Genomic DNA, 15,921 nt, shown 5'->3' on the forward strand with positions numbered 1-15,921 from the left:
GCAATCCAAATTGTACCAACATCTCTGAAAATAGCAACATCACAATTGACCATATCACATAAAAACCATTGTTAGCCCAATGTTCAAAAACACCAATCACTGAGATCAGAGAAACGACACCACAGCTATCTACTTGCCGGACACCGGTTATAGACATGCCGAAAACACCCCAGCTATCTACATGCCGGATACCAGCTATAGACATGCCGAAACTGTAAACACGTGAAAGATGAACAATCTTTGATTGTGAAAGGTGAGCTCTTGCAATAATCAACACCGCTCCAGATTCGACGCATGTTTTGCAGATCACCAAGAATATCAATAAACTCGTTCTCAACCGATTCAACACGAAATAAACCCAACCATAATTAAACAAAAACACAACAAAGCACTCCCGACAAAATACACATTTTAAAGGGAGAGACACACAAACACCCAAAAAATTGGATTTTATTGGAGGGAAGTTAATAAGGACAAAAGAGAGTGAAGGGTTGGGGCTTTCCACCGGAGAAAACCAGTGGAAGCCCCTTGATTTACTTGAAAATAAACAAACCCTAGGAGAGGAGAGGAGGGAGGGAGGCGGCTAGGATTTGAGTCTATTTGGTTCAATGAAAGAAAGTTTCCTAAATCCTCGCCACCATGCACAATGTAAGAAATCTAAAATTTGTACCAATTGGCTTTGAGTGTTTTGTTTTTGGGACAGTCAACTCAATTGCTTTGAGACGTTTAATAACATAGAATGTAGTATTGTATAAGGTTGTGTTAATGTGGTATACACGGTGCAGTGAGTGAGAGTGACTTTGATTAATTATCTGAACAATAGCGGGAAGGGACCAGCGAACGCTAAAGCCTAAATGGGCAACTTGCAGAACCGGAAAGGCTCAGTCGGCGGTAGGTTTGACAGTCAACGGAAGAGTTGATGTGGTTCCCAAGTTAGAGACTGTGACCAGGCATTACAAACCTTGCACTAGTACAATGCTCATTAACAGGGGCAATGATATAGAGGTACCTTATTCTTTTTATGAATTCTAAGTCTCTAACCAGTTAATCATGATCACTAAAAATCTACTCATTCCGTCCCCCGAATAATTACCCAGTGATGAATTGATTCACATCAAGTGGTCCGGTGATCAACATACAATATCAAATTATGCTGCTGTGTGTTGGGCGCGTAGGCCTGTAAAACTTTATTGACAGAATGCATATATTTGTGGCGCTGCAGATTGAGTGGGATGAAGGTGGATCTTTTAATATCAAGGGTAAACAATACAAACTCATTCAATCTCACCGGCACTCACCTTCCGACCACACTCTCAATGGCAACAGGTTCACTCATCTCCTTCATTTTTCCAATTATTATTGTATTTCTTCACAACTTGATTATGCAACCTTATTCGTTATTATTTAGTACTAGTTATTAATAATAAATATATATAAACAATACTCCGACAGAAATCTGAGTTTTCCCCTGTTTTATTCTCTAGTTGATACTTACAAAATTTTGACTACTAGATGATTCTTCAAAAAGAACTTTATATGTATAATACTGGGAATTTGCCTTTCCAAAATGGTCATTCTTTATCATCTCCATCATTATCATGCAAGAAATATATCGATCTCTCTCTTTTTTTTATTATAGGTATGACTTGGAATTGCATGTAGTGCATGCCGATGATGAAGAACCAACAAACTACGCAGTGATTGCTATCCTCTACAAAATTGGTCACTCACCAGACCCATTCCTGGCCAAGGTACCCTGAGATTAGCCAACACGTTTGCATTTGAGTAAATTTTACTGTATTATTAATCATTTGGTTGGGTTGATTTCAGTTTGAAAGAAATATATCAACATTTGTGGCCATTAAAAGTGTCAAAGAGATTGAGAGAGGGGTACTGGATCCGAATGACATTGAGATTTCTGGTAGAGAATTTTATAGGTATCAAGGTTCACTCACCACTCCTCCCTGCAATGAAACTGTGGTTTGGACAGTTGAAGAACAGGTACCCTATATGTAACTAGCAACTCAATGGGCGTGATGTCCGCCTTTACGTTGATCACTTTACTTGAAAAAAAGATCTAGTTACTCTTCTCAGTGGCTTACCTAGAAGAAAAACACTACTGGGATATGAACAGAGTAACTCCCCAGTCCCCAGTAAAAAGATCTGCTATGTTGATTTTGTTTGTACTGGGGTCTTGTTTCTTATAAAACTTAAACTATTGTTGCTTATGTCGCAACTTGTGAATTAATTAGTTTATTTCATGTATAAATTAATATGATAAAACTAATTCTATTTTAATCATCTTGTTCATGATTTTGACTTGGAGATTAACTTAAATGTATAAAAAGTTTGAGAGGGCCGGGATATATTAAGTAGAGATGTGTACTGATTAGAGAACTAGTTAGAGACAGTGTATTAAGTAGAGGCTGCTGCTAGATACAGCGTGGAAGAGGGACAAGGCTAGATTCTGGATCGCAGGTGTTTTTAACTGTTGGCATTTGGCAACAAGCTAGATGGAGCAACCCCCGGTCTTTTTTAGATTATGATGATATTCTCAAAGTTACTAATGATTTCAGCTCTTGTAAGTGTGTTCATGTGGGAACAACTGCTAATTTTGTTGCCCATTTGGTTGCTAGTAGAGGGATAGTACATCAGAGCGAGCTAGTATGTATCAACTTTAGTGGATCCAAAAACAGACGATCCAACATAAATTAAACTTTTTCATTATTATTCTAAGCATGCTGTAAAATTCCAAAATCGGTTCTACTCAGTTTACTTGTCCAAAATCCGAGTAATCGGCCGATTTTCCAAGTACTTGTTTTCAACATATGAGTAATCGGCCGAATGCTCTCTTAGATATAAATTGGTTCACCTTCGATTTCCACGAGTACTGGTCGCCGAATTTAAGAACATTCTCGGGTAATAAACCAAATTAAACTACAAACTCAGTAAAATCCATAATATGTTTAGTTGAGGGGTTTATACTTGCCTCGGTGCAAATGCAAGTTATATGTGTGTATTTTACTACTAAATTTGTCATAGATACTCATTCTGGTTAACCCCTGTTTCCTCAGTTGAGAGCACAAGAACTCTACGTGCTTGCATACGCCTCTGTAATATTGGTAATCATGGTCTTTGTTGCACTTTGGAATCTGTTTCGTTTTAAAGAGCAAAAAGTTCCTAAGCAGCTGACCCTATAGCTTGCTAACCAACATAGCCAAAGAGACAGAGTGCTTTCCTTTTCGTTTCATCCGTACATTTGCTTTCGTGTAAGCTTGTGTTCTACTAATCAATTTATAGTTTATATCTGAATTTTGTTGTGTTTATCTTCAAGCATAAAATTTTCTAATAGAAACTGATGGCATGATAATTTTATTATAGATGATGATTGCAAGTACATAAATAGCAGCTTATCATGGCTTAAACGCAACCAAGTATAGTATCCCTATAGTTCAGGGACTTCTTTCCAGTAAATAACATGGGGACTGCCAGCAAAACTAGACTTGAATAGAAAACAACTTTGGACAACCTAATCAGCATTAACAAAAAACTTTATACAAGCTAGTATATCTTATCAAACTCGCAGATAATATCTTATCATAGATCAAGCACAACTGTACAAAGAAAAAAAACCAATCATCAACTGCACAAACCAGATGTATTCTTGAATTCTTCATCCATTAAACATCCTGTAACAGGGCCAAAATTTTCAACATCTTAAGAGCAACAACCACCGCTAGATCTCTGGTGTACTGGTTTTTGTTTTAGTACGTTTCTTTTCACTATGGTTGATCCTTCTTCCATAAGACTTGGAACTTCCATTATCTGCAGAAAAACATCAATGGCTTACATAAACGGCAGTTGGCAACCACAACGACTTTCCCTATTCCTTTTGTTTATGAGCTAACTTTCATTAATTCATCTCTGGCGATTAATCAACAATTCAAAGTGCTATGGCAGAAAAATTTACAAATCTATAATTATAGCATTAGGATCTGCAAAATATTTCAATTAGTGACAGACTCGTCATTTTGTTGATTGCTGCCTGGAACATTTAAATTAATTCATTGATCATTTTTATTCAGAGATGACAGTTCTTAACCTATCAAGTTTAGATTTAAATTTAATCTCAACTGTTTATCACTGTGTTCTAAAGATACCAACACATAATTACAGACTCCAATTAACACTTGTATCATACATAGTTATGATGTTTATTTTGTTTCATCAAGGTATGTGCTATGTTCTAACTATATATATGTTCCCTATACAATGCAGATTAAATATTCTATCACAGTTAAGATCTTTATCTTACTTCAGTCGTTATCAGGTGATGTACTGTGTTCTAACTTCTAACTACCCATATGATGGCCCTAATATAAAATACAGATGCCCCGAAAATGTAGACAATAATGCTCCATTATTACCTTTAGTGCAAGCTCTTCAAAGCACTGCTCCACATTTTCTCGAGTTTTGGCACTACATTCAAGAAACAAGCATCCAAGCTCATTTGCCAAAGAAATCCCTTCTTCCCTACTTACAGCTCTTTCTGATTCCTAATAATAAACCATACTTGATAAGATGGAATAATCAATTAAAAATGCAGTCATCAGTTAGCTTTCAGAAGCTTCTTTTCTTAGTTGCAGATGTCTCTTGGCAACACAATAACTTAACTACACAGCAAAGTTAGCACCATATATCTCTGTGTCTTAATTAAAATAAACCTTAGATACAATTTGAGCTTGACATGTCAAAATAAACTGTAGTTGATTTGCAACCCAAACAAAAAGTTCTGTTAGCAGCCTAATAAATTAGTGTTATTATGCTTAACAAAAAAAAAGTTATTATAGGACTGATAGAAAATGAAAACTTACTATGTCAACTTTGTTTCCCACAAGCATTTTGACACAATTCTGATTGGTGGAGTAGAGGTTCACTTCTTTCGCCCAAACATCTGATAGATTTGTAAAAGTTTCTCTTTTGGTAACATCATACACTGCGATATATAAAGATATATTTTAGTTATACAACTGTTGATCTATACCACTCCATTGCAACTTAAAGAATTGAAAATGGAGATCAGATTAGGTCAATCATTATGTGGTTACATCTCATTTTAAGTGTTACAACCATTGCATTACAAAGCAGCTAACAGGAAACCAGATGCCGGTTACATGTATTCAATCAAAGGTCTTTAAACTTTCACTCTATAGAACTATCAGTCTATAGAACTATATTAAATGGAGTGCACAAGTATTAAAGGGTTTAAACAACTTTTTTTAAAAAGGGTTTAAGCATCTTTCGTTATGTACAACTTTACAAAATGGTTGTATGATTTATTACAAAAATTTGTTCATGCACCCTTCTAAAGGATGAGATGATTCCAAAGATCAGTACATTACCAAGGATAATTCCTTGAGCGCCTCTATAATATGAACTTGTCAATGTCCGGAACCTCTCTTGTCCAGCTGCAAAAAGAAATAATCATCAGAAATCGCTCATCGTTAATATATACAGCCTCTTATCAAATAATTTGTTCTCTTGAATTTAAGTCATGTATGTGCATAGGAAGAGATATATCAATCAGCGGCTATTGTTTAATATAACACATCACTTTTCCATAAATAAGAGATCACGCTCTTCAAGAAGACAACTGGTTGACAATATATATGAAAAACACACAGAAAATATTTCATGTGACCCACGGAAGATTCTTTTATATTTGGCAGTTGGCACAGCAGATAATATATAATATTTTCTTTTTTTTTTTGCTAAGTTAATACATAATATCTTCACCGACTGCAAAGTAAAAAAAAATTACGCTTTTTCTTTTATTCCTAAATTACAGCTATTGATCTGCAAGATGAATAATATGGATGTATTAGATAATACAAAGTACATATAAATACAAAGTACATATCAACCAGTAGATGGATCGCATACACTGGTGGATTGCTCACATAATGTATAAGGATATGTCTAGTCACTGGAAAATGTTTTTACAGTTTAGATGATGAAAGCATTCCATTACTACCAAATCAAAGAAATACTACAGAGATATATGGTTTATTCCGGAAAGGTACAAAGTTGGACTAAATTGGAAACATTGGGCAATTTACTTTATACTTACTATTCCATCTGGTTTTTAGTTCCTAGTCTAATTTTATTAGTAGCCATGATTGGGGCTAAACAAGCAAAAATTTTATCATCTGATCTAATAGAGCAGCTTCTTAAAGATTTTAAAACCACGATGGCTTTAGGGCACTTCCTGTTTCAAAAACAGATCAATTCAAACATGAATAATGAACTAATACCAGTGTCCCAAACAGTAAGCTTCAACTTTTTCCCACCAACTGTGAGCAGCTTGATTTTAAAATCCACGCCTGGCCATGATCAGAATGCAGAATTGAAATCAGCATGTAATAAAGATAAATTACAACCATCATTTATGCATTAAAGCACATTTTTTGCTGTTATGATTCTAACAAATAAAATATGGACAGTTAGTCCATAAACAACAGTTGCTCTAAAGACATTAGAACTTATGACCAAAACTATAACTGAAAATTGCGCAGTTTATGCCTGGTTGGACTAAGAAGGCTGGAAGTTTAAGAGCAGAACATAGCATGCCACTTCAAACACAAGTTTGAGTAGATAGTTGACACATATAAAACAAATTAAACCAGAATTTTGTCATACCGAGCTTGCAAATATGACAACTTAAGTTAATAAAAGGTTAAATGCCATCTTAGCTGGTTGCAGGAATGTAGCCCAGTGCCTTCTTACGGGAGAACAAGTTCTCTTCCATGTGGGCATGGGTAAGTGAAGCACAAGTGTAGGAGATAACATTTACGGTTGTTTAAAAGCCTTAATTATCTGGTAATTTTAAAACAAGAACGATAGCAGTTCTCCAGTTACAGATTCTTCCATTAAATAACCAACCTAGTACCGTTTTCACTTGGTAAGTAGCATCAGCTAAAGTATTAGCTTCACAGAAATTGGACACAAGTTTAAAATGAAGAAACCTGATTACTTGGAGCACCCCAAAAAAACTTAAAAACTTACTGCTCAAGGATAGCAAAAAAGGTGTGGCATTTGAAGTAGTATTTGACTAATTATTTGGTACCCTTGAGATGCAATATTGAGTAAACCTCACTTTGCATTAGTGTCAGTTTTTGGATTAATTGAAATATTCTCCACGAGGGAATTTGATTTCACTGTTATCTGGTAAATTCTGTGTTCCAATGTACACCAATTAAAGTTGGAATTTGAAAATGTTCCCAAACGAATGGAACGAAGTTTGTGATAACCTTTGATTGGTTCTGTTATATAGGGATGATATATAATATATTGATTTTACATAACTTTGACAACAAAATTAGTTAAGTCACTTTGCCAACTTGTTTTAGGCGCAAAAAGATGACCACAATGAACTAATTTTGTAGTATAAACCTTTTATAGAATCATATACAAGTCCTCATATATACATTGTGTTACAACTTACAATAAGTATATCAGCCAGATCTTAAAAGAAAAAAAAACGTAAGTGTTCTGGTGCAGAAACAGAGGTTTGCCAAGAATGCAATTCATGTAAAGACGTAGTAAGCTGGGGGGTGTTGCGCAATTGGTTGTTGTGGGGGGTGTTGCGCAATTGGTTGTTGCGGCATATCATACCGTTGAAAGCTTCTCTGGTATGTGCACAATAGAATTTTTGGTGTGAATATATGAGGGGCCATCTTTATACGTACCGCATTAACTTTCAGCGATATAGTATGCTCCAACAACCGATTGCCTCCCAAACTTCGTTGTTGATCATAGAGTGCATAATCACTTAGCTTACAAATGACCAAATGGCCAATGGGGATATGTGAAATGAATAAACAAACATAAGACAAGTTGAACATAAAATTAATAATTACTACAAATACACAATAAAATATGAATTGCAACAGTTTTTAAGACAAGAAGAGAAACAGAATCTTGGACAGTAACACAACTAGGCAAGTGCAGAGATAAGTGAGATCACATAAGTAGTAAAATTAATCAAAAAAAAAAAAAGAAAAAAGATAGAGTATATACATACAGTGTGTGTGTGTGTGTAAGTAGAAAAAATACCAATGGTAGGGGAAGGATCTTGGAGGAGAGAGTCGGAAATAAAGGTAAGAAGAAGGCTGCTTTTTCCGACAGCGGAGTCTCCGATGAGCAAGATCTTAAATGACACTTGGTAATTACTACTTCCACCTTGCCCCGATGATGATCCCATTTCGAATAAGATCTTATTATAATACAAACACAAATTTGTTGAATTTGTATGTTGAAGCAGCAACAAGTAAAACTATAAAGTGAAAAAGTGCATTATCGTTGGTATCGGGATCTTTATATATGTATGTACCTACAATTCTTTGTACCTGCCCTGTCTATCTATCACTGTCTCACTGTCTTTTTGAGAGAGAGAGAGGCCCAAGTACAATAAGTGTGTTTTTGGTGTTGTTGAAGTTTTTTCAATGGCCAGTCAATTCCCTTCTTGAAAAACACCCTGTCATCAGTGTGTGTACGTGCGTGGCATCACCTTAACCTAATAGATTTAAGGAAATTTGTGAGTATTGATTAGAAACAGTTCTGTGTGGGGCCATCTCTTGCTGCCCGTATTCATGGTTGTGTTTTACTGTTTTTTATCGCATGCTCGTTGTTTCTTATGACCTCCAATTCGGCTCATCCTACTTATTATGAACGCTGAGAGTTTACTATTATTAAAAAGTTACATTTTTTATTATATGACATTTGATTTTTGTGCACACACTTATAAGTATTTTGACCGTATAATTTTTTTCTTTTCTTTTATCGGTGAGATATGCAATTTCGAAATATAGATTGTACCGAGATACAAAAGAGAAAAAGGAGTTTTTTTTAAACAATAAAGTTTATCATCTAACCGAAGGTCATGCATAATGACCTCAGAAACTTAAACAATAACGCCTTAAGATGTGAAGAGAGAACACCCAAAAATAAAATAAAATGAAATACGATTACTTATCTGAAAACTTTGAAAACTTTGCTCCAGTAGACTGTTTGTTGAGAGATCGAACATTTTGATTTTCGTAACTCGTCCATCTACCCTCATGTTGTAATACCCACCTGAATCACATAACGAAGTAATTCAGCCATTTAATTATACTCTTAGGAGAGTAGATTCAATTATTACAAAGTTTCAATTTAATAAATTAATAATAAGATAGTTATTAAGTTTAATATTATGTAAATCTAACCAAAGGTTATGTAAATCTAACCAAAGGGAGTACCTTTGGTTAGAAACATGAACTTTTGATTTATTTAAGATGAGCCAAAAATATGAGTAAAGTTTGAAATGCGATTTAAGTTTGAATGTATATTAATATCTAGCCACCATAAATTTCAAAGATATGCTACAATCAACAAAGTTTCAAAGATATGCTACAATAACAACATAAATTATAAAAATATGCTACAATCAACAAAATCAACAAATCTCCAGTAAATAATGAGTTAAATATTAAAATAATATTGGATAAAATCAAAGCTAAAGAGTTAGAGATAATTTAACAACCAAGTCGAAAACCTTAACATAATTATGCTTGTCACAGACCTATGCCAGAGTCCAACAAAAGATCCTAGTTAAACACAACAAAACACACTTTGTACCGACAAGAGCAAACCAAAAGAATGATAAACAAATAATTTTTTAGGAGGTGAAATCTCCTCATACAAGGCATCGAGTGAGTAGGGGCCAAATGGACTATGCAAGAGGGGACTTGTCATGAAGGTTAACGTAAATTTAATTGAAAGTACTAACTACAACTACGCAAAGCACATAAACCAAATATTCATCCAGAACTGATGCCCAGTTACGATAAAATTAAACGCAAGTGTATAATTGTATGCAAGTCTAGTCTTATTTCTGTATATATATCCTCAACCTAAAAAATATTTAGTTACAATAAAGGATAGATTGTGACCATCTAAAGTTATAAAAGTAAAATTAGTTATAATCCAAAATTAGGATTTTCTGCATGAATTGTTGTCCGTATCTTAGCTATTTCAAGATGAGTACTACACGGTTAGTCGTGATTAGAGATGCAAAAAAACCTGGGCCCGAAAATTTGGCCCGGCTCGATCCGGTCAAAGCCCGGGCCGGGACCGGGCCGACGGGCCCTATATTTTTAGGCAAAGCTTGGCCCGGCCCGGCCCGACACCGTTAAAAGCCTGGGTTTCGGCCCAGCCCGACCCGATTAAAAGCTCGGTTAAAATCTGATTATTCTAATATATTTTCTTATATGTTTATGAATTCACATTTACTATAAATATAAATAATACTTTAATCACACATATATATATACATATTTATAATTAATAATATTATTTATATACTTCATTGCATAAATAATGAAAGAAGATATAGTAAGTACATTATATATATTTGGATAACAATAATAAAACATATTATTCTATAAACATGTTTTTTTTTTGCCGAACTTAAAATATTTTCAATGAAGTAATGTTTTCATAAAATATTCTATGTAAACTAATACATTTTTATGATGATTTAGTTGCTAACATATGTAGTCTTCGGAATCTCTAATAAAACTTGATCCGATTTAAATTAGAAAAAAACCCGGTCCGATCCGATCTGCCCTGAAAAAAAGCTCGATTAGGCCCGCCTTAAGGGCCCAAACGAGCTCTGACATTTTCGGAAAGCCCGGCCCGGCCCGGTCAAAGTCAAAGCCCAAAAAGCCCGGCCCGGTTAAAGCCCGGGCTTTTTAAGGCCCGATCAAAACCCGGCCCGATGGGCCTTTTATGCATCTCTATTCGTGATATATTCTTATCTGTATAATAAGTCCATTGTCCGGGTTTCATGCTGAGGAGACTTCATAAAACTCCTTCATCCATGATTTATAAGTGGCGTTAACCCGTTGATCATCGGTGGAATGTAATTTTCCGCATTCTTTAAAAGACAGAGGCTGAGGCATCAACTCCTTTATGCTGCTGACTTGACGGTCTTATATCCCAGATGGTACATTCTCGAGTTCAAAATTAAACTCCTCCACATCATTCAGCCCAAATTCCTTATATGAATTAGTTGAAGGAAGAAACTAAGAACTTACAAGCTGACAACTATTTACCAGTAGAGAAGACACAATTTGCAGTTGTAAAACCTCGGCCAATTCCAGCCTCATATAAGACTTAAAAATAGTTAAAATTAGTATGACATACAATATAAGCCGAACCTCTAATCCTAGTCCTGATAAAATTTTAAATGCGCTCCACACTTCTATCTCTTCCTCTAGTATTAACTAGTATTCCTGTCAATCTAAAAAATTTTCTAAGTTCAAAATTCTCCTTGAGGCAAGATTAACTTTTATTATGCAACTAACTACTACTCATTCATGAACAACTATAATTGAATAATCACTGTACTATTTAACAGCTTAGTGTTATAAATATTATTCATTCTTATCAATTTTATCTATTAGTAAATAACTTTAAAATAATTAATTCTGGTTTTCAGTATGTTGACCCAAATCTTCCACCCATGAGACTTCTTCCTTTAGTTCTAGCGTTTGTTTAGCGAGAATATGGGCTACCACATTACTATTGCGATTGACATGGAATACCGACGCTCCCGGGAATTCAGTCAGTAGTATCTTAATGTTTGAGAGTAAGATACCCACTTCGTTATGATATGCCTTTGTATTATTTAGCGCGTGAACCAGAGATAACAAATCTGAAAAGAAAAACTTAACAGAAAGTCATATCATTTATACCCAGCATAGCCCGACTAGGAGTGCCAATGCTTCTGATGGAATACAGTTAAAGTACCTTCCAATGGTTTGGATAGAGATGCCTGGATCTTTTTATTCGCTTTAAAAATAACAGCTCCCAATCCTATCATTCCTGGAGAAGTGGATATCGAAGCGTCCATAAAAAGTGTTAGGTCTTGGAGACAGGCTTCTACTCGCTCTTCTTGTATCAATTCCTCTTTCCACAACATTCTTCTTTCTGGTAAATTTACATTTCTGATCTCCTCATAAAACATAATTAACCATATTTTAATTTGTTGTGTTTATCTTTGTTGCCGACCATGAGTTTTATAATTTCGTTTGGTCCATATCCCCCATGCAATGATTAACATCCTTTCAAACATGTCTTTTTCTAAAAGATCAGAAGCATAGAGTAACACATCTTTAAAAGAGATGCCATCTTTGCCCCCTCTCATGAAAAGGTAATCAAAAGAATCCCACACTTCCTGTACAAAAGGACACCAAAAAACTGCATGTGCATTTGAATTCTCCCCAAATCCACAAACCGGGCAGTTGCTATGTTTACTTATATTTCTGCGTAACAGTCCTTTAGTTGTGGGCAAAATTTCTTGAAACCCTCTCCACCCAAAGATTAGGATTTTTCTTGGGATTCTGATTGCCCCAAACATTGTCCACCATGATGAAAGTGCATCAGAAGAAGATGAAGGAATAGTTGTATCAGTATTTAATGTCAAGTTATATCCACTTCTGACTGAATAAATTCCATTTTTTCTATAATGCCACAGCCACGAATCTGTATGATCGAGGTCAATCTTATTAATTGGCGTACCTGTTGTATTTGCTTCTCCTGATGACTTAGGGGAATTATTGAGATAAGTTGGGCATCCAGACTCAAATAAAGTTGTTGAATGAGACCATTATTCCACATGCCAGGCTGTTGGATTAGTTCAGAAACTTTCAAATTATCATTAATACCTTTAGTTATAGGTAAGAATGATGGTGGTCTGGGAATCCAAGGATCATTAAACGCACTCGTATCTTGTCCATTACCTATGCGCTTTCTTAAACCCTTTTTAAGTAGCTCTTTCCCCCCAACAAATACCTCTCCATGTCAAAGAAGGAAAATTCCCCTCTTTAGAATCCAAAAAGCCCGAATTTGTAAAATACATTGCTTGTAAAATCTGTGAAATGAGAGCGTTTGGATTCTGTAATATTCTCCATGCCTATTTAGCTAGTAGCGCTTGATTATATTGAGAGAATTTTCGGAAGCCTAATCCACCTTCATTTTTTAGAACACTGATATCCTTTCACGCTTTCTAGTGCATCTTTTGTTTTGATTCTACTGACCCCCGCCAATAGCGAGCCATTGATTTTTCAAATTCCTGGCATTGCCCTTCTGGGATTCTGAAGCAACCCATAAAATATGTTGGCATGGATTGAATTATACCTGTAATATCCCGTAATTTTTTTTAGAATTAGATTAATAAAAGAATAATAGAATAAAAAAGATTAAAATTAGATAAGGACTAGGATTTAAAATTGGGTTAGAATATTGGGCCTAAAATTTGGATCAGATTCTAATATGGATAACTTGTAGGTTAAGCTATAGGGTTTTGTCTCGTTATAAATACACCCTATTCGTCTTCCCCGCCTTAATTAATAAAATTCGTAGGGCTCTTCTCAGCAAAAATCAGTAGTCTTGTAAAATTTGTAGAAAATTCATCGTAAGTCAGAATTTAGTGATCCTGGACTTTTCGGAAAGGTATTTTCGTTATCTTCAGCTTTCGTGTTTCGTGTTTTCCAAGAAAATATCATTTAGAGGGTCAAAAAGAGTAAATTCAGATCTGGTCAGGCTTTGAGGTAAGTACTTTTTGACTTACTTATATTTTCGGAAAAGTTTTGATACTCTGATTTTCGAATTTCGTATAAGATATAAGAATTCTGTTTCGAACTGTATAAGAAATAAGATACGAGAATCTTTTGAAACCCAGTCTCTACGTTTTCGAACCTGTTCGTAATTTACGCTATAGTTCCGGAACTAGCCTTAGATACCCTTATTAGGCGCACAAGTGTGCAACTTTAGATACCTATTAAGGGCGCGTAATTATTGAACTTTAGATGCCGACCACTGGCAAAGTGTGGTATATGAGAATAAGAATAAGAATTAGATGCCGGCTACTGGCAAAGTGTGGCCGTAGATCAAGACTGTGGTATTTATAAGAATTATCGTTTCGTTCTGTTTTACGCAGTTCTAATCTGTTATAAAAATATGCTCTGTTCTGTTTTAAATTCTGAATTTTAAAATATAAAACTTTGGGTTGGATTTATTTTAGAAAATATTTTACAAAATTATTATTGTTTTGAGGGAAATCATTTTATTAAAACACCCATTGTTTTCCGGTTAAATAGTTAGTTAATTTGTACTTGCTGGGCTTTGTAGCTCACCCCTTTTATATTTCAGGTTTCGTATAAGATTCGAGTTGGAAATCATTGGAGTTCGAGGATCTTAGTATGGGAGTAGATTGACTTTTGGGATTCCGTTACCTGCGCTTTTGTAATAGTGACCTCTGTAATAGACTTTTTAATCAAGAAATTGTATTTGCTTTTAGTTTCGATTTTAGAGTTAATGGTCCGGAAGTGCGGGTCGTTACAGTTGATATCAGAGCAGGATGTTCTTCGGAGTGTATTAGGTATGGGACTAGTACATTCCCTAGGATTCGATCTTGTGAACCATAGTTTGACCTTTGGTAGATCAGGGGGTAGATGTGTCTCGAACTTTAGGATTGTTGTGAATTTGGGGACCAAATTCTTTTTAAGGAGGGAAGTATGTAATATCCCGTAATTTTTTTTAGAATTAGATTAATAAAAGAATAATAGAATAAAAAAGATTAAAATTAGATAAGGACTAGGATTTAAAATTGGGTTAGAATATTGGGCCTAAAATTTGGATCAGATTCTAATATGGATAACTTGTAGGTTAAGCTATAGGGTTTTGTCTCGTTATAAATACACCCTATTCGTCTTCCCCGCCTTAATTAATAAAATTCGTAGGGCTCTTCTCAGCAAAAATCAGTAGTCTTGTAAAATTTGTAGAAAATTCATCGTAAGTCAGAATTTAGTGATTCTGGACTTTTCGGAAAGGTCTTTTCGTTATCTTCAGCTTTCGTGTTTCGTGTTTTCCAAGAAAATATCATTTAGAGGGTCAAAAAGAGTAAATTCAGATCTGGTCAGGCTTTGAGGTAAGTACTTTTTGACTTACTTATATTTTCGGAAAAGTTTTGATACTCTGATTTTCGAATTTCGTATAAGATATAAGAATTCTGTTTCGAACTGTATAAGAAATAAGATACGAGAATCTTTTGAAACCCAGTCTCTACGTTTTCGAACCTGTTCGTAATTTACGCTATAGTTCCGGAACTAGCCTTAGATACCCTTATTAGGCGCACAAGTGTGCAACTTTAGATACCTATTAAGGGCGCGTAATTATTGAACTTTAGATGCCGACCACTGGCAAAGTGTGGTATATGAGAATAAGAATAAGAATTAGATGCCGGCTACTGGCAAAGTGTGGCCGTAGATCAAGACTGTGGTATTTATAAGAATTATCGTTTCGTTCTGTTTTACGCAGTTCTAATCTGTTATAAAAATATGCTCTGTTCTGTTTTAAATTCTGAATTTTAAAATATAAAACTTTGGGTTGGATTTATTTTAGAAAATATTTTACAAAATTATTATTGTTTTGAGGGAAATCATTTTATTAAAACACCCATTGTTTTCCGGTTAAATAGTTAGTTAATTTGTACTTGCTGGGCTTTGTAGCTCACCCCTTTTATATTTCAGGTTTCGTATAAGATTCGAGTTGGAAATCATTGGAGTTCGAGGATCTTAGTATGGGAGTAGATTGACTTTTGGGATTCCGTTACCTGCGCTTTTGTAATAGTGACCTCTGTAATAGACTTTTTAATCAAGAAATTGTATTTGCTTTTAGTTTCGATTTTAGAGTTAATGGTCCGGAAGTGCGGGTCGTTACAATACCCTTTAAAAGTATTTCCTTGCCTCCTTGTGAAAAAAGATTGGGTTTCCAGGAGTGCAATCGTTCCCATATTCTATCTTTTATGAATCTAAA

The 15,921-nt window shown here is 34.9% G+C and overlaps 2 protein-coding genes across 2 annotated transcripts; one reads left to right on the forward strand and one right to left on the reverse strand.

The window, feature by feature from the left end:
• The first annotated feature begins 647 nt into the window (after positions 1-647).
• Positions 648-2,146, forward strand: LOC141717047 (bifunctional monodehydroascorbate reductase and carbonic anhydrase nectarin-3-like). The gene is made up of 4 exons (XM_074519172.1): positions 648-1,005; positions 1,223-1,326; positions 1,640-1,751; positions 1,831-2,146. Exons 1-4 carry the CDS (start codon positions 976-978, stop codon positions 2,014-2,016), a joined length of 432 nt encoding a protein of 143 aa, XP_074375273.1. The 5' UTR covers positions 648-975; the 3' UTR covers positions 2,017-2,146.
• Positions 2,147-3,351: 1,205 nt separating this feature from the next.
• Positions 3,352-8,626, reverse strand: LOC141720652 (ras-related protein RABC2a-like). Its single transcript, XM_074523181.1, has 6 exons — positions 8,116-8,626; positions 6,315-6,383; positions 5,403-5,468; positions 4,875-4,996; positions 4,428-4,556; positions 3,352-3,825 (listed from the first exon to the last, which is right to left on the reverse strand). The coding sequence occupies exons 1-6, from the start codon at positions 8,261-8,263 to the stop codon at positions 3,718-3,720; spliced, it is 642 nt and encodes a 213-aa protein (XP_074379282.1). The 5' UTR covers positions 8,264-8,626; the 3' UTR covers positions 3,352-3,717.
• Positions 8,627-15,921: the final 7,295 nt, after the last annotated feature.

Source organism: Apium graveolens, chromosome 4, assembly GCF_009905375.1.
Source record: "Apium graveolens cultivar Ventura chromosome 4, ASM990537v1, whole genome shotgun sequence".
Lineage (NCBI taxonomy): Eukaryota > Viridiplantae > Streptophyta > Magnoliopsida > Apiales > Apiaceae > Apium > Apium graveolens.